We start from the raw sequence: 25,326 nt of genomic DNA on the forward strand, positions 1-25,326 counted from the left end.
TATCGTTGGGTTTTCCCCAGACACATGGTTCTCAAACTTGTGCTGATAGTTCAGCCATAATAGTGATAGATTATTTATACCCTACCTCAATCCAAAAGGCATTTGGGTACATATTATAATAGGACTTAAAATACATATATATATAAATTGATAAACTACATGAAAGAAAAAAGGAAAATAAATGTTTAGCAGAAAAATGAGCCCAGAGGAAGAATTGGCACAGAAATGTGTGCCCAGTTCACCATAGTCCTGGTCACACATTTGCTTAGTCCTAATAGGCAATAGGCAAAGGAGAAAGGGACACAGTATCAGTTAATCACAAAAATTTATGTTGATATAAAAGCAAGCCAGTAAAGCAAGCCAGTTGCTTCAGGGAAGCACTGCTTTTCTTGACACTGAAGTCTAAAGAAAGTTTCTCCATGGATCTTTAGAAAAAAGATACAGAATGATAGAGTTGATGCTGTGGCTGCCCTCTTATCAGACTTTGACAGACACTTGCTTACCATTGGATTTCAGCCCTCAGCTGGCTCTCAGCTGCTAGGGAATTGCGTGCTAAAACCTTTTATGTTTCAGTCAGAATTTAAAGGGATCGAGGAAGCTGGACTGAGTGGGTATCCACCACCCAAAAGTTCTATAGATTTTCTTTGAAACTTACGTGCTGAGATGTTTGCCTCGGGTTTACAAAATCCCATAAAAACCCTGCCTGGGTATTATAACTTGGACCTCTCCCAAAGTGCCCAAAGCGGTCTTTTGTTCCTAGACCATTGAGTGACATGGTATTACTGCAGTAAATACATCATTGGAATGCCTGCGCAGGTTTTCTTGTCCTTGCAGAGTAACTGCTTCCCAGAATCTTCCTTTTTGTTCCCCTCTGCTGTGAAGTAGAGGGCATGTGGCTTCATGCGTGGCTGTGACATTTTAAAACCTCTTTTCAAAGGGTGAATGTTGCCTTCAGAACTATGTGCCCTTCAGTGTGCAAGAGCCTTTTGTGTGTGTGTATGTATATATACACACATATATGTATAATATAATCATTCTTTGGCAAAAGTATATTAATAGAAACTGATGTCACAGCTTATCTTTTTGAAATGGCTTTTGGTTGCTATTTATTTTCTTTTCTCCCATGTCAGTTGCCTAAAAATTAAACAAGCGTTCGGTAGAGACTGTTGTTGTTGTTAGGTGTTGTCGAGTCTAAAAAACAAGTATTTGATAGAGGCTTTTGTTGTTGTTGCTGTTAGTTGCTGTCAAGTCGGTTCCAACTCACAGCGACCCTGTGTACAACAGAACGAAACATTGCCCAGTCCTGCGCCATCCTCACAGTCGTTGCTATGCTTGAGCCCATTGTTGCAGCCACTGTGTCAGTCCATCTTGTTGAGGGTCTTCCTCTTTTTCACTGGCCCTCCACTTTAGCAAGGATGATGTCCTTCTCAAGAGACTGATCCCTCCTGATAATACGTCCAAAGTATGTGAGACGTAGTCTTCCCCCCCTTTCTTCTAAGGAGCATTCTGGTTTTTTTACTTCTTCCAAGACAGATTTGTTTGTTCTTTTGGCAGTCCATGGTATATTCAGTATTCTTCGCCAACACCACAGTTCAAAGGCGTCAGTTCTTCTTCGGTCTTCCTTATTCATTGTCCAGCTTTCGCATGTATATGAGGTGATTGAAAACGCCATGACTTATGTCAGGCACACCTTAGTCTTCAAGGTGACATCTTTGCGTATCAACACTTAGCTTGAAGATGTCTTTGCAGCAGATTTGCCCAGTGCAATGCATCTTTTGATTTCTTGACTGCTGCTCCTGTGGGTGTTAATTGTGGATCCAAGTAAAATGAGATCCTTGACAACTTCAGTCTTTTCTCCATTTATCATTATTTGTTATTGGTCCAGTTGTGAGGATTTTTGTTTTCTTTATGTTGAGGTGTAACCCATACTGAAGGCCGTGAAGGCTGTGATAGAGACTATAGTTTGATATATAGCGGATCAGAATTGTCATAATCCTGATTATCATCAACAGACATTTATTAAGAACTTTGTAAGAGTGAAGCACTGTGGTTTGTATTGTACTATAGGAGCACAGGCCTGGGCAGCCATGAATATGAATCCTAGTTGCACCACTTCCTGTGGGATATTGAGCAAGTTATTTAGCCTCTATAAGTCATAGTTTCTTCTTTTGTAAAAGGGGATTCATACTCTTTACACTTTCTAGGGCGACTGAAGAATAAATGAGATGATGTATGTAAAAGGCCTAACACAGTACCGGGCACACAGTAGCAGGCCCTTTGATGATGATGCTTATGATTATTAGGATTGTTATGATTTCTTCTTATTGTTACAGTCTGACAATGATGATGATTATAGCCGGCAGTAGCCAACACTTAAATAATGCTGTTAATATCAGGTACTTTACAGGCTTTACAACTATTAACTAATTGAATCCTCAGACAGTCCTGTGAGATAGAAACATTTCCAGCTTATAGATGAAGAAACCGAAGGAGGTTATATAAGTTGGCACAAAGCCGTACAGCCCCAGACTTTGGCTTAGGCAACCTAGCCCAACTCCAGGCCCTTAACAACCAGGGTATATTGCCTTCTAAGGTATACCCTGCCTCTGATTGTACAGTATGGCCTGAAGTTATCAATCTAGGCTTTTCAGGGGAAAATACATGAAATAGTCTTTTTCTGTAGGATATCTTATCCAGTGTTTAGGCAAGTATCAGGAGAGAAATTAATCGAGATTTTTAAGAGGCAGTTTTCCACGTAAGTTGGGATTTCAAGTCTCATCTACAGCATAACCACGCTACCTTCCTGAGATTCAAAACCTATCAGTCCTTTGCTAAGTACAGAAGTGAGTTTCCAAGTTGCTTTTTAGTTTTTATTAAAGAACAGGAAGTACCCAGAGCAAAAAAGGAAACTCAGAATTTCAGTTACTGAAAAAAACTAGACATGGATAGGAATATTCTTAGAGAAAAATTAGAAGGGTCTTCCTGGATGGATAGAAAGATAAGGTGATCATGTCTGCATAAGGGGGCTTTAGTACTATCATGGGCCCAGGATACAGCTATAGCATGAGATATTTGGTATGTGTGAATTTCAGTAAATTAAATTATTTCAAATCATTTTCATTTTGGAATTACAGAAACCACAAGTTAAGTGATTCAGAACCCAGATGAATCCACAAATCTATAAAAACCTATATTTATGGTACAAACTGTTGCTTCTTTATAATTGGCCAATAATTTATAGTTTGGAAGAAAGATTCCAAGCACACACTCTAGACCCAGAAGACCCTTAGGTTTCATTTCCCCTTTGTACTACTTCTGACCTTTGTTATTTGGGGCAACTTACTTCACCCTGCTAACTTTGAAGGGCTCTATAAAATAGGGCTAATTAAGTATCAACCTCTCAGGGTCGCTGTGAGGATTCAGTAAGGTGACATGTGTAGAGTGCTTGCATATCATGAGCATGTAGTAAATGAAAATCATTGTAATAGGCTTCAAGGAGACAGTCATAAAGCTACTCTCAGGAAACAAACTGATTTCAATAGAAATATCTCATGAAACAAGAAAGTAAATATTTTGAATGATGGCATTTGTGGCCTTAAGAATGGTTCAGGGAGATGTGTTTAGGGATAAGGGACCCTTCCTAGTACTCCCTGACTCCTCTTGGTTTCCCTGATCCACGTTTGTCGAACCTGTTGCCAAAAGTGGAAGGAAAAAGTGTGCAAAGGGGGAACCAGGCTGAAATCCACACTTACGTAGTCAGACCTTGGCTCCCATTAATCAGGAAAGCGGTGGCTTACCTAGAATCCAGCTGTCAGGTAGGCTGGCAGCTTGAGAAGCCCAGCATCCTGTGCCCTGCACTCAGAGTGTGCACGCCAGGTTGCAGGGTTACTTAAGGTGAAAATATCTATCTATATACACAGATAATGCCTGGTTTTGATTAAATTACTGTAAATGGAAATGCCACTGAAGATGCCATAGTGTGTGATTATTATAGTATCTTCAGAAAAATAGCATAGTAGGAAACTGGAGAATTTTAAGTGCACATGATGTTTTTTCAATTATAAAGGTAATCTTTATTATACGAAATTTGGAAAACTTAGAAAAACACAAAGAAAAAATAAAAACACTTATAGTCCCACTACTCACATTTTGGAAATAACATTTCAGGGTTTTTTTGTTTTGTTTTGTTTTTTGCCCTATGACTTTACACATTTTTTATAATTGTAATCATCCTGTACGTATTTGCTATAATTTGCTGTCTTCGTAAAATAGTATATTATAAATATTTTTTATAAAATATTTTTTGTAACATCACTTTTAACATCTTTGTGGTATTTCATTTATAGATGTGTAATAATTTATTAGCCAATCTCTTGTTGTTAGACCTAGGTGGTACTCATTTTGGCTGTCATAAAAAATGAATTATTATAGCTAAACTTTGTACCTAGATTTCACTGTAAATTCATAGACGTGGATGTCAGTGCCTTAGATATATGTGTTGCTGGGTAGTATTGGGGATGGGGGCACTCAGAGATTGTATAACAGGCCATTGTCTTGGAAAGCAGCTCTGTAGGTTCAGGGGGTGAATCCCTCCCTCTGGTGGGCTAAAGAGGCCCACATCTGGAAGGGCAGATACTCAGTGAAGAGATAGGAAGGATAAAAATCTCTCACCAGCTCGGTTTGCCGGGCATGATTTTTATGAGATTACTTCTGTCCGTTAATGTACAAGCATTCAGTCATAAGCAGCAATCATGCCTATTAATTGACAAATTTTGGGATTGACATGTTAAAGGTAGTAGAGACTATAAGAATTACCTGCATTTCCATACTTTCATTTACTTAATACATATAAAATTAGAATTTTATGTATATAATGTTGAAACGGCACCTTTGTGACCTGAATACAGGGCATTAACGCTTGCGAGAATTATATAGATTTCTGAGCATGTTTTGCTTAGTTTTGTGTGTTTTTGATCGTTTGTTTTCTTAGTCAAAGCTTTAAAAAGTATAAAAAGGATAGAGTGTATGTAAGAACGATGAGAATTAGAAGAAGAAGAATTGGCTAATTAGTGAAAAGACAACATATATACCATGAAACCAAAAGGAAACTCTGCAGTGCTACAGATGAACATAGAACATGGGAGAGGAGGATGACTGGAAATGAGTGAAATGCCTCAAACTAATGAAGAAGTAATACTGGAGATGAACAATCAACAAGTGGACAATAGCTGGAGAACATATCTGAGAATACTTGTTCCACCTGGAAGCCCTGCAAGGCCTCTGATACTTTTCTTAGATCTCTTACATCTCTCCTCTGACCAAACACGCGCCCCTCATAGTCAGAATAATAAGACAGTGTCTTATGCCACTCATCTTTTCAATACTGTTAATAAATCACAGGAGCAGGCTTTTGAATATGATCGTTGGACCTACTACGTGTTATCTGAGGAGAACAAGATTGTCATTCGGACCTAGAATGAAAACCATTCTTGAAGCCAACTCTTCAGATAAAGATTAGACTGGACTATAAAACATAAAATACTACTCGTGAAGGGTGTGCTTCTTAGTTCAAATAGATAAACGAGACTAAATGGGCAGCTCCTGTCCAGGGTCAGGATGAGAAGGCAGAAAGGGAGAGGAGCTGGTTGAGTGGACACGGGAAGCACGGGGTGGAAAGGGAAAGTGTGCTGTCAAGGGATTGCACCCAGGGTCACATAAAAATGTGTGTATAAATTTTTGTATGAGAAATTGGCTTGAGCTATAAACTTTCACCTAAAGCACAATTAAAAAAAAAAAAAAAAGATTGTCATGTGGGTTTACAAAGAAACACATGAATAAATGTATTGAACGCCCCAGTGTTTTTATTGAGATCTGTCAAATCTTAATGGTGTGTAATGCAGGGTAGCTAGTCTCTTGTTTCCTATATTATTGAACCTGTGTCTTGTGTTTTTGTAAACATTTCTGCAAAAAAGTGAATCAGCAGCCGCTGTCCTCTGTCGCCATAACCCAGAAATCTGAGATTTATTTTTTTTAACCTCACTTTTTCTTTAAGTTTGTGGGTTATGTTACTAGAGTTCTAAACATACCTTGTTCTTGATTATAATTGATTATTCATTATTATATAGTAATTATTAATAATAAGTACCTTTTTAGGAGTACCTCCTATGAGGCAGGTACTTCTAAGTAAGCATTTTTCCTCTATCACCTCTAATCTTCACGACTATCCTTCAAGATACACCTATTCCCACATTACGTATTAGGAAACCGATTTAGAGAGGGTAGGCTGTCTGCTCACATCTGAGAAACTGTGTAGACAAGCTTGTGACTCCAGGCCAGTCTTACTCAAAAACCATTTGGCCCTGACCTTGTTTTGGACAGAACTGAGTGAAAATACACCTGATACTAGAACAGACACGTGTGAAACCTTGTGAAAAACCCCAAATTCTTCCATTTCAAATAGTTAGACCCTTTTTGGAAAGGCTCAGGAGAGACTTCAGCATTTTCCTAATGCTTTATTCACTTTTCACCAGTATGCGGTATTTTTTTTTAATGTTAAATTCACTGTTTCAGACTTCCTCCCCTCCTCCTGCCCCTTTGATCTTCCAGGCCCTCAGTACCGCCTAGAGAAGCAGAGTGAGCCCAACATCGCTGTGGACCTGGAGAGCACCTTGGAAAGCCAGAGCACATGGGAGTTCTGCCTGGTTCGCGAGAACAGTACGTTGGCCTCCTCACTCCGTGCCTGCTTTGTCCATTGCAAATGTGCTTACAAGTTATTTGTTTGGGTACTCTCACTGGTCTGGCTGGCCTAGGCAGATTTGAAAGGATTTTTTTTCCCAAGGCAGACCTTAGCCTTTGTACCAAAAGTATATCTCAAATGATTAATTTCATGCTCTTGGTAAAGAGTCTACATCCTGTTTCACACTCAGTAATTAATGTTTTTCTGTTAAATTCTACCTTCTTAAGTTAGGAGCAGCCCTGAAAACAGCTTGGGAGTATAAGGGCTTTTCTGAGACAAAGGCCATTTTGTGTATTAAGTAGCTTGCCTCTCAGTATCACTGTTTAGACATCAAGAGGCTTCAGAGTTTAAGAAAATTATACCTATTTGCATATTTTTAGCAGGAGACAAAGTAGTAGTTTTTAGTGCTGTGTTGAGAACTTTTTTAAAACTTCAGTTAAATTTCTTACATGCTGTTTTTTACAGTTTCCAAGTTGTGAATTTTGCCAACCTTCTTCTCTATATGAAAATTGTGATTATGACAGGAGACCCCTGATAGTCGTTCCTGCTTCAGGGCTTTTATGCTTGTGTCCTTGTGTCCTGTGAGACATTCTTTCCCCGACTCTGGTTAACTCCTTCTTATCCTTATCTCAGTTGAAATATCACATCTTCAAAGAGGCCACCCATGATCTCTGCCTCCCATCACCTAAACCTGATCCATTGATTCCTCATTTGGTTCCCCGCCCCCCCGCCATTATATTCTTTCAGTATACAACTTTTTTATTGCATGTATATCTTCTTATAATTAATTCTTTTTCTTTATTGTTATTTGATGTCAGTCTCCCCAGACTAGCTTGTCAGGTCTGTGAAGGCAGAATTCTAAACAGTGTTCCGGAGCCCTAGCAAGGTGCCATTTATTAGTTCAGCAGACACTCACTGATCACCTGCTCCAGACCAGGTATTGCAGGAGCTCAGTAAATAAAATTTGAATGAGTGAATAAATGGTAGATCTTTAGTTATTCCACTGACCCTTTAAACAAGAACAGGCTGCTCCTCGCTGACCTGTGCCCCTGACAGCCTCCTTGGAGAGACGTGCACAAAAATCACCAGAAAGGTAAAAAGTTCTCTTGGCATTTAGCAACAAATTCTCAGAGGCAGAAGGTTGGTACCCCCATAGTCTATAAGTAGTTATAAGTGTCTTGTAAAAAAAAAAAAACATAGAAATAAAAATCACTGACTCTCAAATGGTCTATAAAATTTAAATAAGTAGTAAACATTTGTAAAAATGTTTGTTCCAGTCAGCAATCTAAGATACAAACATTTTAAAGCAACAGTGTGATACTTCTCACCTATCAAATCAACCAGATATTTTGAAGAGCCCTCATTGCTGGAGAAAATACAGGGAAAGATGTGTACTCAAACACTGCCAACTATAGTGTAAACTAGTATAATGTTGCTAGAGTGTCAAGAAACCTAAAAATGTTTTACCCAGCATTTCTGCTTTTGAGGATCTGTCTTAAGGAGAAAAGAACTAAAATGCAACAAAGATTCATTTATAATGATAGTTCTCACAGTATAATTTATAATATCCAACATTGGATGAGTAGTCAAATAACGTATGGTACCTCCCTGTGTAACTCAGGACTTTACCTTCTGATAATGGCAGACTAAGTAATTTGAACAAAGTCTACCACTGAAGGTAATAAAAATCTTCACAGAACACAAGGTAGAAAGAAATGAATGGCCTATATTTGGAGAAGATTTGAACTAAGAGGTGAGATCAACAGCTAGAACCATTTTTGTCCTGATATCTTTTGGCTGTTTGGCAGAGGTAGCTAAAAGGTGAGTCGAGCTGTTGAAGTCTTAGGGGAGAGAGAATGAAGAACAGGGTTTAAGAAAACCTAAGAGGAGGGCAAATAGAAGCATGTGGTAAGATGGTAGATTTAAACTCAAATATATCAGTAATTAAATTAAATGTTTTAGTTTAAAAAATAAGAGAGATGGTCAAAAAAAAAAATTTTTTTTTTAAATATGCTGCTTGTAAGAAGGAAACCCTGGTCGTGTAATAGTTAAGAGCTATGACTGCTCACCAAAAGGTTGGTAGTTCAAATCCACCAGGCGCTCATTTAGCTATGTCCTACAATTTTTTTTAATAGACTTTATTTTTTAGAAACGCTTTAGGTTTACAGAACTGTGTAGAAAGTACAGAGCGTTCTCATGTACACCCCCATGGGGCAGTTATACTCTGTTCTGTAGGGTTGCTGTGAGTCGGAATTGGCGGCAACGGATTTGGGTTTTGTTTGGTTTTTTTGGTACTTGTAAGAAATATCTGAAAACATAAAGATATTGAAAGTTTGAAGTACAAGAATGAAGATATTCTTTGCAAATACTAACTATAATAAGTCTGGTATAGCTATATTAACAGGAGGCCAAAAAAAATTAGAGATTAAAAATCGTTTCATAATGACTAAAGGTTCAATTTACTAGAAAGATTTAACAATTCAGCATAAGTTGTTACAAATAAAATGACGTAGGCTCAAAATATATAAAGCAAAAGTTGAAAGTTACTAAGATAAATATATAAATCTCTAATCATGGAGGGAGATTTTAAGTTTCAGCAATGGATAGAACAAATACATTTTTAAATCATTAAGAACATAGAGCACAGTTAAACTTAATCTAATGGACATGTACAGAGAATATTTTACTCTTTCACTGCAGAACACACATTTCTGTCACACGTGAACATTTACCAATATTGACCATATCCTAAGCAATAAACTAAGTCTTCAATATCAAAGGATTGAAATCATAGAGGATATCTTCTCTCATGACAGTGAAATGAGACTAGAATCAAGAAAAGGACAATTAGAAAATTTGTATATGTTTGGAAATTGAGAATTAAGCCTCTAAACCTGTGATTTAAAGAAGAAATCATAATGGAAATTAAAATATTTTGGACAGAAAATAATGAAAATTCTGCATATTAAAAGTCGTAGGATCCAAAGTAAATCCTAATGTAAAATATGAACTTTAGTTAATAGTAATGTATCAATACTGGTTCATTAATTGCAGCATAGGTGTCTCAGGAATGCCAGATGGTAATAGGAGAAATAATGTGCAGGGTAAAGGGGGTGTACTATGAGAGCACTGTGTACAATCTACAGTTTTTCTGTAAAGCTAAAGCTTCTCTAAAAAATTAAGTCTATTAAAAAAAAATTGTGGGATATAGCTAAAGCAGAATTTAGAGGAAATTTTACAGCCTTAAAATGTATATATTACAAAAGAAGAAAGACTAAAAAGTAATTGCCTAAGTATTTGGCTGAAGAAATTAGAAAAGAAACAGAAAAAGAAATCTAAAGAGGATAGAAGGAAGGAAGGAGTAAATAAGAGCAGAAATTAATGAAATAGAAATTCAGAGACATCAACTGCAAAGTCTTATTCTTTGAAAAGATTAATAAAATTGATAAATCTCTGATAAAATGGGTATATGAAAAACAGGAAGAGAAACAAATACCAGTAAACACAAATAGTAACTAGAGTGAAACGGAGGCATCCGTATAGATCCCATAATTGTTAAACAGATAATGATAAATTTTATGAAAAATTCTTTACCAAAAATTTTTTAAATGTAGTGAAAAGGACACATGTCTAGAAAAGGGCAGCTTACCAAAATTAACACAAGAAGAAATAGAAAACTTGAATATTTGTGTAAGTATTTAAGAGACTGTCATAACCTTAACGAGATGGATTTACACAGTGGCTGCAACAATGGGCTCAAGCATAACAATGATTGTAAGGATGGCACGGGACCAGACAGTGTTTCATTCTTTTGTACACAGGGCCACTATGAGTCAGAACCAACTCACTGACACTTAACAACAACATAATCTTATTACCAAAGCCTAACAAGGACCATAAAGCCAAAACCACATTTGCCATCGAGTCACTTCTAACTCATAGTGACCATACAGGACAGAGTAGGACTGGCCCATAGGGTTCCCAAGGCTGTAATCTTTATAGAAGACTGCCACATCTTTCTCTCATGGAGCAGCTGGTGGGTTCAAACCACCAACCTTTCGGTTAGTGGCTGAGCGCTTAATTACTGTGCCATCAGAAATTCTTAAACAAGGACTATACAAGACAGAAATTTTTCAGACCAATCTTACTTTGCACGTAGATGCAAAAATTCTAAACAAAATACTAACAAACTGAATCCAGCAATATATTAAAAAATAATAATATATCATTACCAATTTGGGTTTATTCTAGGAATGCTAGCTTGGTTTAACATTAGACAAACCCAGTCAATTTGCCACAGTAACAGATTAAAGAAGAAAAATTATCTTAATAGATATGGAATGTTATTCAGCCATTAAAAGTTAGGTTCACGAAGAATTTCATAAGAGGGGGAAATAATTTCGGTGCTTTGTTAAGGTAAACAAGGTCAAGAATACAAAATAACATATAGAATAATCCCAACTATGTAAAAACAAAACAAAAAAAAGCATAGAAGAAAATTGGAAGGAACATGCCAAAATGCTAATAGTGTTTGTGTCTGGTTGGCAAGATTCTGGGTAATTCTTTTCATGACTCTATACTTTATGTGTACTTTCTAGTTTCTAAATGAGCATACGTGACTTTCTAAGAAGAAAATTCAAATAAGCAATAAGGCCAAATTCACATAAAGATTATATAGTGAAAATACAGTATCTCTTAGTGTGGCAATCCTTGAGACACTTGAAGTCTCAAACCGTTTTTAGTGCCATAAAAAAACCAAAATATCATGACATATCAAAGGAAAAATTATACAAACATACTCTTTTGTAACTTGCTTATCTAGAATTTTTTACCTGATACAAACGGTTAAGACCATTCTCCCTCTCTCCTTTTTTTCCTTCCTTCCAGCTTTTTCTTCATTCGTTGAAGACTCTCATCTTAAACTTATTAGGGGAACTCATATAAGAACCTTGTACTGGATTCTGTTTTAAAATGATGACTCCTTTGTACAAATAAGATAAAATATTGTTTATCAGCATCTTGGTAAATTTTTTTTTTATAATTAACACTTCCACAGAACACCATGAGTTACCATCAAGTCAATTCCAACTCATATTCCATTTCATTGTGACCCTGTGTGTGTCAGAGTAGTAGAACTGTGCTCCATGGAGTTTGTTTTCCTATTATTTTGTTTATTGTGCTGCTGTTGTTGAGACTATACACAGCAAAACCATACACCAGTCTAACAGTTTCTACATGTACAATCTAGTGACATTGATTACATTGAGTTATACAACCACTCTCACCCTCCTTTTCTGAGTTGTTCCTTCCTCATTAACATAAACTCACGGCCCTTTAAGATTCCTATCTAATCTTTCAAATTGCTGGTGTCAGTTTGATCCCGTATAGATAATTCTTAAAAGAGCATAATGCTTAAGGCAGAACTTTGTTACTAGTAAGCTAAACTGTTCTTTGGTTTTAAGATGACTTCAGGGGATATTGTTGGTTTAAGGTTTAAAGATTAAATCTGGGCAGTAGTTTCAGGTCCTCCATAGCTCCAAAAAGCCTAGCGCCCATGAGAATTTGAAATTCTGTTCTGTGTTTTGCCTTCTATAGAATCTTTGATCAAAATGTTCAGTAATGGTAGCCGAGAAACATCCAGTTCTTCTGGTCTCATAGCAAAGGAGGCAGTTATTCTTGGAGACAGTTAGCCACACATTCCATTTTCTCTTCCTATTCCTGACCCTCCTTCTTCTGTTGTTCCAGGTGAATAGAGACCAATTGTTGTGTCTTGGACGGCCATTTGCAAGCTTTTAAGACCCCAGACACTCAAGTAATGAACTAAGAGGTGGAACAGAAGCACTAAACACGTTATCAGGCCAATTAACTGGGATGTTCCATGAAACCATGACTCTAAACCTCCAAACCAGAGCGAAATCTCATGAGGTGTTTGGTTGCACATAAGCCTCCGTAGAGTTTTCACTGGCTGATTTTTCCAAAGTAGATCACCAGGCCTTTCTTCTGAGGTGCCTCTGTGTGAACTTGAACCACCAACCTTTTGGTTAACAGCCACACACATTTGCACCACCCAGGGATATCTCAAGTAACACCCATGATAAAACAGATTTTCTTTTCAGGTAACAAAGGTGTCTATAACAAAGCCTCCCTTCTTCTGTCCCCTAATTACCCTTTCAGAGACAATAGTTCCCAGCTTCTTCAGTATCTTTCCAGAGATCATCTATGCATATACAAACATACTCTGTGTATATCTGTATATATACATATGTATACACATACATCTATGTGTGTGTGTACATGCACACGTGTATTCTCCCCTTTTTAAAAACACAAGTGATAGCAGACAATTGACAGTGTTCTGCATATTTTTTATCACTTTAACAATATAGCTTAGAGATTGTTCCACATATAGATTCACCTTTCTTCTTAACTACTGCAGTACTCCATTGTATGCATCCACTGTGATTTCAGATTAGTTTTTCTTAAGATATGAGGCCCAACTTCATTGTACTAGGAAAGAGAACCTGCAAGCGTGGTGCATAAAGCTTTGAAATCTAGACTGCAGTAGTTCTCATTCCACTTCAAAGCATGAGTGTGGTCTTAATGAAATTGTGTGACCTCTGTGAGCCTTAGCATCCCTATCTTAAAGGATCCTTAAGATACTTCCAGTTTCTGCACTCTGAGTCAGAATCACTGTGTGAATGAAAGAAGCCCTTATCAGCATTTGCAAAGGGTGCAAGGCAGTTACTGGTTTGAAATCAGTGGAATATGAAGATTGTAACTAGTCTCTGTAAAATGGAAGAAAATTATAAAAACAGTGTATTCTTTTTATAGAAAAAGTGGTTTGGGGCTTTTGGGTTTTTTTCTTTTTTTTTTTTAAGTAAAAATTCTAACTGAGAAGAAAATGTTGCTCTCTGATAATTGGTTTGAGACAAAGAAAAATATTTCAACCAGATTTTTTTTTCCACTTTTTTTTTTTTTTGGTATGTTCGATTGACGTGCCTGGTATCCTTAAAGCCAGTTTAGAAGTGAACTTAATTATGAGCATGTATCACGTAGTATGTAAGAGAATGTGTGGCTCAGCTAGACTACCAGGATTCATGTTCCGGCCCCAACACTAACTAGCTGTGTGACTTTGGACAATTTGCTTAACTTCTCTTGGGTGGTCTGTTTGCCCTCATAAGATTGATGGGAGAATTTGATGTATTAATATTTATAAAACTCTTAGAACAGCGCCTGGCACATAATAAGCACTCAGTAAATGTTAACTAATTAATTAATAATGAAAAAGCAGCATGCTGTGGCTAATTAAGCAGACAGGGCACAGGTGTGGAAGTCTGGAATTATGAAACTTTTAGAATCCTAAAGGAGGTGCATGTTGGGAGGGAGGGGTGCAGGGGCAAGTCTGTGAGGCTGTCACAAGACCACAGAATTTAGAACCAGAATTCTTTCCAGCAAATATGTGGAGTGCTTTGGTGTCTCAGAAGGAATGTGTACCTTGTAAGTAAAACCATTTGAGAAGACTATTTGCCATAAGAGTAAATATAACCCTTTCGGTTTTTCTTCCAAGGAGTCCTGGAGCATATTTATATCAACCACGTTAAAGGATGTTTTATGAGTTGTTGGTTTTTTGGTTTTGTTTCCTTTTAAAAGTTTTTCCTTAAGCTGTTTATTCAGGGCCTACTTTTAGAAGGCATTGTGCTAGATATTCTGCACATGCTCTTTCTTGTAAATTTCACGACCACCATCTTGTTGTTGGTAGGTGCCGTCAAGTCAGTTTCAACTTACAGCAACCCAACATACAACAGAACAAGAAGCTGCATGGTTTTGCGCCATCCTTACAGTTGTTGCTATGTTTGAGCCCACTGCTGTAGCCACTGTGTCAGTCCATCTCATTGAGGGTCTTCTTCTTTTTCACTGACCCTCTACTTTACCAAACATGATATCCTTCTCCAAGAACTGGTCCTTCCTGATAACATGTTCAAGATACGTGAGATGAAGTCTCACTGTCCTCATTTCTAAGGAGCATCCTAGTTGTACTTTTTCCAAGACAGACTTATTCGTTCTTCTGGCAGTCCATGGTATATTTAGTATTCTTCACCAGTGTCATAATTGAAATGCATCAATTTTTCTTTGGTCTTCCGTTTTCCTTATTCAGATTTCACATGCATATGACCCAGTTGAAAATACCATGGCTTGGGTCAGGCACACCTTAGTCCTTAAGGTGTGACATCTTTGCTTTTTAACCCTTTAAAAAGGTCTTTGGCAGACCAGACTTAATGGTCTGACAGAGACTGGAGGGACCTCTGTTAGTCCAAAACTAAAACCATGCCCGAAGCTGACTCTTCAGACAAAGATTAGACAGGACTGTAAGACATAAAATGATACTGGTGAGGAGTGTGCTTCTTAGCTATGTGGGAAGCTCCTGTCTGAAGGCAAGATGAGAAGGCAGAAGGAGACAGGAGCTGGTTGAATGGACTTGAGAAATACAGGGTTGAAAGAAGGAGTGTGCTGTCACGTTGTAGGGAGAGCAACTAGGGTCATGTAACAATGTGTGTATAAGTTTTTGTTTGAGAAACTGACTTGAATTATAAACTTTCACTTAAAGCACAATTTAAAAAGGAGAAAAAAAGGTCTTTTGCAGGAGATTTGTCCAGTGCAATATGGCATTTGATTTCTTGACTGCCACTTCCATGGCATTGATGGTGGATCCAAATAAAATGAAATCCTTGACTTTAATGTTTTCTCCATTTATCATGATGTTGCTTATTGGTCCAGTTGTTTCCTTTTACCATACTTACTTAATCTGTATGCTGAGCAAATAATCCGAGAAATTGGACTGTATGAAGAAGAACATGGCATCAGGATTAGAGGAAGACTCAGTAACAGCCTGTGACATGCAAATGACACAACCTTGCTTGCTGACAGTGAAGAGGACTTGAAACACTTACTGATGAAGATCAAAGACCACAGCCTTCAGTATGGATTATACCTCAACGTAAAGAAAACAAATCCTCACAACCACCCTACAAGGTAGTTATTATTCTCATTTTGCAGAAAGGTTACAGTTTGCCCAAAGTTAGCCAGCTAGAAGAGTCAGAATTCTGATATCTGTTTCCAAAGCCCACTCAGATTGTTGATAAAACACCCTGAATTTTCAGTGCAAAGAATGATGACAATTGTCCTTATTATACACTATGAGAGAGAAGCTTGCAAAGGAAGCTGTTATGACAAGAATTTCTGCCTGGGGACTGAGAGCTAACATTTGTGCTTGGATCCTGGCCTAAATAAGAAAAAGACAAGCCAAACTCCTTGAGCTTTCCAGTTTGGATTCTTGTCTGATAATCTCCTTCAGCCAACTGTCTGCCAGAAGCTGGAATCAGACCAGAAGGAAGCACAAGTACATTATGGGAAGGATGTAACGTTAGGAAGATTTCCATTCTTGTCCAGGCTTCTAGATACATCCTGGCACCAATCTGAGCCTCAGTTCTCTTTTTCTGCCAAATGTTGCCAGTGATCTTTTCTCTTACCCACCAATCATATGGCCATCCAGGTCCTTAGAAGAAAAGTGTAGCGTGAACCAACTTATTCTTCCCACAGCTTTAACAGAGGGAAATCCTGGAATGCCCATCATCAGGACCAGTACATGCTTGGTATGGAGTACCAACAGAGTGTACCCCATAAAGACACTGCATCTTTCCTCTGATTACTCAGTAGTGCTTAAAGCACAGTTTTTAGAATCAGACAGACCTTGAGTGTACCACTTGAAGCCTCTGATGTTGGACAAATCATACAAACTCTCTGAGCCTCAGTTTTCTCTATAAATGGAGATGGTTGTATTTATTTTACAAGGTTTTTTATGAAAATTAAATGAGATATAAGTGCTGTTATTGTAACAACCTGTTAAGCCAGTGCAGTCATCATCCCTGTTTGATAAGAAGAAACTAAAGTTTGGAGGCATAAAGTCATTTGCTCATGGTCACATCAGTAATAAGTAGGGAACCTAGAAAACCGTGTCTTCTGCCTATTAAGTCTAGTGAAAGAGCTGAACCTAATAGGTTTATTTCTTAATAGTAGTTAACCGTAGAGAGAGACTTCAGTTCTTTAAACATTAGCTCAATCTTCTTTGATCTTCTTCCCTTTTCAAGGAGACTCATGGAATGCTTAAGACCTCCCATTATTTCAGCAGCTTATTGAAGTCCTTACTTGAAGGCTATACTGGCAAACGGCCCCAGCTCTCAGGAGGTAGGTGGGCGGTTACCCAGATAGGTGGACTGTGGCAGGGGAGAGTATCTCTGGGTACTCACTCACCTAATCAGTTTCCCTTGAAGACTCTGGAGAAGAAGCAACTCCTCCTAGAAGCCTCACCAGACACCTGCCTGCCATTCCCTGGGCTTGGATAGAGTCCCTGCTCTGTACCCCTCTGCACTTTTCTTTAGCCCTCCCTGATCATTGATTCCACTGGGTGGGTTTGCCCACTCTCCCACCTGAGGGCAGGGATCAGATCTGAATTCCCTTTGCATCCCAGTGCCCGGCAGCAGGGCCTGGCCCATTCCCCCAGTGGAGTGCGCCTCCTAAGTCCCTGATGTTCCCAGGCCTTTCGCAAGGTACCAAGGGGCAATTATGCAATGGGTTTTTAAAAGAGTTTGGGCTTTGGGTGAACATCTTTATGTATAGGGTTTTGTGTGTGTGTGGTACTTGGGCTTCCCCTACCACTACCACCACTGAACAGAAAAAAAGAAGGGGGAGAACACTGCTGTAGAAGGAGAATCAAGGTTCACTTTATCTGACTGTGTTTCCGGATCTTTTGTGATCCTTATTTGTAATGGGCCCTTACCTCCTCTCCAGGCAAGCGCTGGAGACTAGCAGGTGCACTCTGTTTCTGGAGGACTCGCCTTCTTCAGTTACGAATCACCAATCTCACCTATGTCCGTCATGTGACTTAAGCCCCAGAGCTTTAAGCCTGTTTCATTATACTACAACAGCAGTTTTTAAATACAAAAGAAAATGTGATCGTTCAAATAAGTTCTGCTTACAAATAGAAATGACTTGTGATGTTCATGGTACATATTTTAAATTGATTTTACTGCTGAAAGCCAGTTATATATTTTGCTTTGATGGGAAGATGTTCACTGTAAGAAATCTACATGGGTGAGGGCTTTTTCCAAGTAGATATTGGATACTAGCTCCCTGATTGCTGCACACTGACCGAATTTAAACAAAACAGAAATGTCCCCAACGTAAGCATGCATATGCATGGTAACGTGTGTCTGCGTCTTGCTGCCTGATTAATGTGGACTGGTTAGCAGTGGATTGTAGAGGGGAAAGCAGGATGTTTGGAGTCAGAAGCTTGGGCTTAAGTCCCTCTTCTGAACTAGCCACTGTGTGATCTTGGGCAAGTCCTTCTTATCTACGAGCCTCATTTCCTCATCTGTAAAATGTGGATGGTAATCCCTACCTTGTAGGCCTGTTGTGAGGTTTGAACTATTGAAACGAGCAAGTATTGTCCATTACCAAGAGTTCATATGTGTGTGTGAGACAGGAGAAAACAAGCACACGTGCTAGTCTGAGATGTGTGTGATTACCTTTTCCCTCCCTGTTATTCCTGTTTTCCCTCTAGCCTCTTAGACTTCCCACAGGCCCTTTTGGGACATGGTCAGCACCGAGGGTAGGTGATACTTGGGACAAAAACCTATGCTTTTTTTGTTCTTATGGAGGCAAACTTGTGCCCTGTCCACACATATTTCTTCAGTAATGAGTACTTGAATTGCACTATGTGGGCTGAGAAATTCCACATGAATTGCATGTTTCACTCTCCTTTCTCAAAAGTCCCCCCCAACCCCTTTTCATTTTATCATTAGGTAGTAATTAGTATTCAAGGGAAATTGTTCTTAATATATTAAAATTGTTTAAGTGCATTTAGACCTGTACCACAGCCAATGTCTTATTGGAAAATGTAATTGGGGATTCTGTGTATGTAATTAATTGAATTACAATTAAGAACTTTCATTAAGCGATACACTGGTACATTAGAACAGTAAGGAAGCATGTTTGACGAGCCACAAGCCCTGTCTGGTCTCTCAAGTGAGGGCACAGGGATTTGTATCCCTCTGGTAGGCTCCTGGCCTCAGAATCAGCCCTGTAACTCCTGACTAATGGTGTGGTAATGCATCAGATGACATTTCTGTAGTGACTCTAGACAGGAGGTGTGGTTCTCCCAGCATGCACAATCTCATTCCCTGCCTCCAGAATCAGAGAGAGGGTGCTTCATTTTTGATCATATGTTACAGTTCTTAGATATTTTGCCATATAAATTGTCAGAAATGCCCAGGCTCCTTAGAAGACCCCATTACTTTTCCTGTGCTTTGAACATTGTCAAGGATGTATTGGAGGAAGAAGTGATGAGAATTCCATCATCAACCTAACTTCAAGCAAACTTGTAATGACCTGATGGTTCAACTTTTGAATGGTCTTACCCCATCCTCTGAAAGGTGGTTGTCTTCCCTTTGGGCACCTACCGGTTTATTCATCCCTCAAACACTGATAGAGCCCTCCTCTGGGTTAGCCACTTGTAGGTGCTTGGACGGTGGAGAAGATACACAGCCCCACATCATGGAGCCCATAGTTGTGATGAGTGCTACAAAGAGTATAAAACCAAACATGTAGTAGGAGCCCTAATACATGGCATAAACAGTATACAAAACATTACCAGCAAAGCAGAAGAGAAATGAGACAACTGGGAGCTCCTAAAAATCAAACACCTATGCTCATCCAAAGACTTCACCAAAAGAGTAAAAAGATTACCTAGACTGGGAAAAAGTTTTTAGCTGTGACATTTCCAATCAGTGCCTGATCTCTAAAATGTATATGATATTGGAAAAACTCAACTACAAAAAGACAAACAACCCAATTAAAAAATGGACAAAAGATATGAACAGGCACTTCACTAAAGAAGGCACTCAGGTGGCTAACAGATACATGAGGAAATGCTCACGATCGTTAGCCATTAGAGAAATACAAATCAAAACTACAATGAGATTCCATCTCACTCCAGCAAGGCTGGCATTAATCTAAAAAACACAAAATAATAAATGTCGGAGAGGCTGTGGAGAGTCTAGAACACTTACACACTGCTGGTGGAAATGTAAAATGGTACAACCACTTTGAAATCAATTTGGTGCTTCCTTAAAAAGCTAGAAGTAGAACTACCATACGATCCAGCAATCCCACTCCTTGGAATATATCCTAGAGAAATAAGAGCCTTGACACGAATAGATATATGCACACCCATGTTCATTGCAGCACTGTTTACAGTAGAAAAAGATGGAAGCAACCAAGGTGCTCATCGACAGATGAATAGATAAATAAGTAATGGTGTATTCACACTATGGAATACTACGCATCGATAAAGAACAATGATGAAACCATGAGTCATTTCATAATGTGGAAGAATCTGCAAGGCATTATGCTGAGTGAAATTAGTCAGTTGCAAAAGGACAAATATTGTATAAGACCACTATTATAAGAACTCAAAAAAAGTTTAAACAGAGAATACTCTTTGATGGTTACGAGAGGGGAGAGGGGTTTTCATTAATTAGATAGTGGATAAGAACTATTTTAGGTGAAGGGAAAGACAATACATAATACAGGAGAGGTCAGCACAACTGGACTAAACCAAAAGCAAAGAAGTTCCCTGAATAAACTGAACGCTTCAAAGGCCGGTGTAGCAGGGGCAGGGGTTTGGGGACCATGGTTTCAGGGGACATCTAAGTCGATTGGCATAATAAAATCTATTAAGAAATCATTCTGCATCCCATTTTGGAGAGTGGCGTCTGGGGTCTTAAATGCTAGCAAACAGCCATCTAAGATGCATCAATTGGTCTTAACCTACCTGGAGCAAAGGAGAATGAAGAACACCAAAGGCACAAGGTAATTGAGAGCCCAAGAGACAGAAAGGGTGAGATAAACCAGAGACTACATCAGCCTGAGACCAGAAGTACTAGATGGTGCCTGGCTGCAACCAATGACTGTCATGATGGGGAACACAACAGAGAACCCCTGAGGGAACAGGAGAGCAGTGGGATGCAGACCCTAAATTCTTACAAAAAGACCAGACTTAATGGCCTGACTGATACTAGAAGGACCCCGGTGGTCGTGGTCCTCAGACCTTCTGTTGGCCCAAGACAGGAACCATTCCCAAAGCCGACTCTTCAGACAGGGATTGGACTGTACAATGGGATAGAAAATGATGCTGGTGAAGAATGAGCTTCTTGGATCAAGTAGACACATGAGACTATGTTGGCATCCCCTGTCTGGAGGGGAGATGAGGGGGCAGAGGGGGTTAGAAGCTGGCAGAATGGACACAAAAAGAGAGAGTGGAAGGAAGGAGTATGCCGTTTCATTAGGGGGAGAGCAATTAGGAGTATATAGCAAGGCATATTTAAGGTTTTGTGTGAGAAAAAAAATTTTTTTTTTTTTTCGTGAGAGACTGACTTAATTTGTAAACTTTCACTTAAAGCACAATAAAGATTTAAAAAAAAAAAAAAAAAAAAACCGCATAGCAGGGGGCCAGAGCTGGTGAGAAGCTTCTTTGAGGAAGAGACCTGAAGAATAACAAGGAGTTAGGTAATGAGTAAGAGAAGAATTTTCCAGGCCAGGGGACTGCTCATCTGAAGGCTTTGAGAAAAGAAGGAGCTTGGCATTCCTGGCATATTTTTGAATGAATGAATGGAGTGGAATAAAATGAACAAAGGAGAGAGTGCTGAGAGATAAGGCAGCGTCTAGAATGTAGAGTTTTGTAGTACCCCCTTCCATAATCTGATCTTCTTCAAAATTTTATAAACCTGAAACCGTTTCTTTCTGATCACCTCATAAAACAAGATTACCCTGATTTATTGAGGATCTGAAATTTCCCTGTGGAAAGTCCTCTAGTCTGGCTGGCTCTGGTTCCAAGAGTTTAATCAATTAGGCCCTGACAGCAAGGATTCCTATCCTGGTTGTAACATGGCAGATTCTAGAGAAGGGCAGGCATATCCTACTGTGTGATCCTGGTGACTATGAAGAAATTACTGCAGAGGGGTGTGGGTGTGTATGGTTTACATTATAGGGTATCACCTATTGATTGTTTTTAAGAGACCACAAAAAATGACTAGTAGCTGAGAGGAAGCGTTTAATAGAAGAAAAGCTTTTGGGCTTATGAAGCTTTGGGAACTTAAAATCCCTTCTTTGTGTGGGGGAGGAAGATGTGATGGATGCAGAAAGCTAAGGGAGGGAGATAGGTGAGTTTTCCTTCCTGACTCACTTAAGCAACCAGCTTTGAATTTTTCTGAAGGAGTGGAGAGAGTTAGGTTTTATCCCTGATTCCTTTGTTCTGGCAAGGTCAGGCATGAATGTTTTCTTTTTAGATACTGTTGTATCCCATGAATCTGTGTGCTCCCAGCTCATCCAAGAAATACTTTTAATCGAGATAATGTGGTAGTTAAGGGCACAGTTTTGGAATTATACAAACCTAGTTCAATTACTGGAAACCCTGGTGGCATAGTGGTTAAGTGTTATGGCTGCTAACCAAAGGGTCGGCAGTTTGAATCTGCCAGGCGCTCCTTGGAAACTCTCTGGGGCAGTTCTACTCTGTGCTCTAGCGTCGCTATGAGTCGGAATCGACAACGGCACTGGGTTTGGGGTTTAGTTCAATTACTAGCTCCAGTGTATACTAGTTGCATGTCTGTCTAGCAAGGACGACATTCTGAGCCTCATTTTTCTCACCTGTAAAAAGTAAGCAAGATCTGTCTTAAAAAATTAAATGAGATAATGTATTTAACGTGCTGAGCATAGTGTCTGGCATATCGTAAGTACTTGGTAAATGTTAACTGCTGTTGTAGCTGTTGGAAACCCTGGTGGCATAGTGGTTAAGTGCTATGGCTGCTAACCAAAGGGTCGGCAGTTTGAATCCGCCAGGCGCTCCTTGGAAACTATGGGGCAGTTCTACTCTGTCCTCTAGGGTTGCTATGAGTCAGAATCGACTTGACAGCACTGGGTTTGGTTTGCTTTTGGTCATTGTAGTTGTTATTGTTAAGGCAGGATCCCTGTGCTCAGCGCTCCCAGTTTGGTGTGGGGAGTCTGAAGGGAAAACTAGGAATGATGTGTTAGATCCTGTTAACCAAGGTAAATACAAGGGATGTGTACTAACCTCAGGTACTGCTGGGATAACCTTTGTTGCATCAAACTTCATTCATCCCATCAACAGCATTTATTGATCACCTACTGTGTGATAGACAGCGTGCTACGTAGGGTGGAAAGTTCTTGCTCTCAAGGAGCTCGTATTCCAGAAAGGAGTACAGATACTTATTGTAGAAAATACGTATCATGAAATCCTTCAACAGAGGGCTGCAGGATTTCAGGAGAGGGATCAGGGAAGGCTTCATTTGGACTAGCTCTTAAATCTATACAGAAGTGTGTAGATTTTAAAGACTGGGAAGGACATTCTGGCCAGATGGTATAACCTGAGCAAAAACTGGTTTGGCTGTTTGTGGAGTAGCATTAAGGCTTTGAGATAGAGTGAGGCAGAAGATGGTTTATTTACTCTTCATTTAGTCAGTTATTTGCCCAACACTATTTTACTTTGTGCCAGGTCCTGAGCTGAGTGTTACTCTTGCTTTTGAAGAACTTCTTCTCCCTATGCCCTACCATTTTGGTTTTTTTCTACTCCCCTTCACATACCGTTTGCTCCAGCCAAGTGCAAACACTTGGTGTTCCCTATTTATGTACTCATGCTTTGCGGACTTAACATTTTTTCTCCGTACTATTTCTTCTGTGGGTTGCCTGCCGCCCCGGCGCCCTCCCCCGCCTCCCCCCCAATCATCTGGTAATTCTACCACCCTCCTCTGTTCCTGAAGCACTAGGACAACACCTGGCATATGGTTGGTGCCTGGTCACTGTTTGCTGACTTGGAAGGAATGGTTAACAGGATCATGCTATGGAAAGTTTAAAGGGGAGGACGTAACAAAGGCCACTGGTCTTCTGGTTGAGTTCTAGAAGTGGCATAAATCTTTTCAGATAAGGGAGACTGAAGTTGCTTTAACTTGTAACTAAATTATGGCCTTTCGACTTGGTCTCAGACTCATTGAACCATAAAATGAAGATTATAAAGTCTCATGCAGTTTGTACTTATGAATACATGAAATCTGTCAGTAGCATGTAGTGAGTTCATCTGAGCTTTGATTTAATGATTAAAAAAAAAAAAATGATTAGTGCCCATTTATCTGAAAGACAGTCATGCACTTCTGAGTGTCTCCCTCAATTCCAGTAAAATCACATATAAGAACACTTTGCAACTATAAAACAATACTTGTTATAATTGGCCTTATAATCTGATCATTTGACAGTAAACCTATTATATGTGTACAAGCTTTCCATCCATGTTTGTTGTCATGTGTATAACACTCTTTTGTTGTATGTAAGTAACTATACTTTTGTGTCGCATCGTGATTGCCCAAATGGACCTACAGGAACAATGAAAACATGGCATAATAACCAACAAAGGCAGTGATTCTTGAACTTTTTAGTCTTAGAACCTTTTTACACTCTTAAAAATTATTGAGAACCCCAAAAAGTTTTGTTTATATGAGTTAAATCTATTGAAATAAAAATGGAGAATTTTTAAAATATTTACTAATTCATTGAAAAAGAAATAACAAATTCATTACAGATTAATATGAGTAATAAGTTTTGTGAAGAATAACTGTTTTCTTTAAAAAATTTGATGAGAAGAGTGGCACTGTTTTATGTTTTGCAAGTCTCTATCATGTCTGGATTCATAGAAGATACCTGGATTCTCATATCTACTTCTGCATTCAGTCTGTTACAATATGTTGTTTTGGTTGAAGTATATGTAAAAAAAACTCAGCCTTACACAGATATGTTGTTGGGAGGGATATTTTAATAGCTTTTTCAGGTAATCATGGATATTCTTCTTTATTACTATACCAAAACTCAAGTGATCATTTCTTAAAGGTTAGTCACAATGTGGAATCTGAACCATATCCAGTGTACTCTGTGCACTTGAAAGAGAATGAGTGTGAATAAGGCACTTAATGTTAGTATTATGAAAATACAGTATTCATATCATGAATGCCTTCAAGGGGTCTCAGGGATCCCCTGCAGTGAGTCCTGGACCACACTTTGAGAACTGCTGATTTAAGTTTACCCAGCCTGGTCTCTTACCCTGCCGTTGTATTTAAGAATGTGGTGAGATGGGTAGGGCAGGAACAGCCTTCATTAGTAGTTTGGGGGAAGCAGAAGGAATGGGAGCAGTAGAAGGAACTTGGACCCCAAAGTCCAGTAGATCCATCCCCAGCTCTGCCTCTTCCTAACAGTGAAATCTTGGCAAGATTTTCACTGACTTGTGACCCTTGCTGTCACAGTTAAGATTTGAATCTACCTCTCTGGACTCTGTATTCCATGTTGTCAAGTCCACTTCCCAGCTGCCTCCTTCTTCACCTCCATTCTCCTTTCCTTTACCCCTTCCTGTGCTGACCTGGTTTTGCCATTCTTCACCTAAGACAGGTGCCAGGCCACCCTCCCTACTTCTTACTGAA

The 25,326-nt window shown here is 39.0% G+C and overlaps 1 protein-coding gene across 21 annotated transcripts in view; it reads left to right on the forward strand.

Annotated features, from left to right (window-relative positions):
* MAPKAP1 (MAPK associated protein 1) overlaps positions 1-25,326 on the forward strand; it is a 270,012-nt gene that overhangs the window by 199,348 nt on the left and 45,338 nt on the right. For 15 of the 21 annotated variants that reach the window (XR_002785002.2, XR_002785003.2, XM_023544921.2 and 12 more), the window contains one exon: positions 6,607-6,714. The exons of 2 other annotated variants lie outside the window; for them this stretch is intronic. Coding sequence is in view for 15 of the 19 variants with exons in the window: in XM_023544921.2 (XP_023400689.1) it covers positions 6,607-6,714 (108 nt within the window). In the remaining 4 variants the exon portion in view is untranslated. Of the gene's footprint in view, positions 1-6,606; positions 6,715-12,481; positions 13,603-14,495; positions 16,857-16,881; positions 16,979-25,326 lie in introns of those variants that run through there. 4 more of the 21 variants (XR_010323019.1, XR_002785004.2, XM_064291429.1 and 1 more) reach the window with 4 other exon arrangements.

This window comes from Loxodonta africana, chromosome 9, assembly GCF_030014295.1.
Source record: "Loxodonta africana isolate mLoxAfr1 chromosome 9, mLoxAfr1.hap2, whole genome shotgun sequence".
NCBI classification, from domain to species: Eukaryota; Metazoa; Chordata; class Mammalia; order Proboscidea; family Elephantidae; genus Loxodonta; species Loxodonta africana.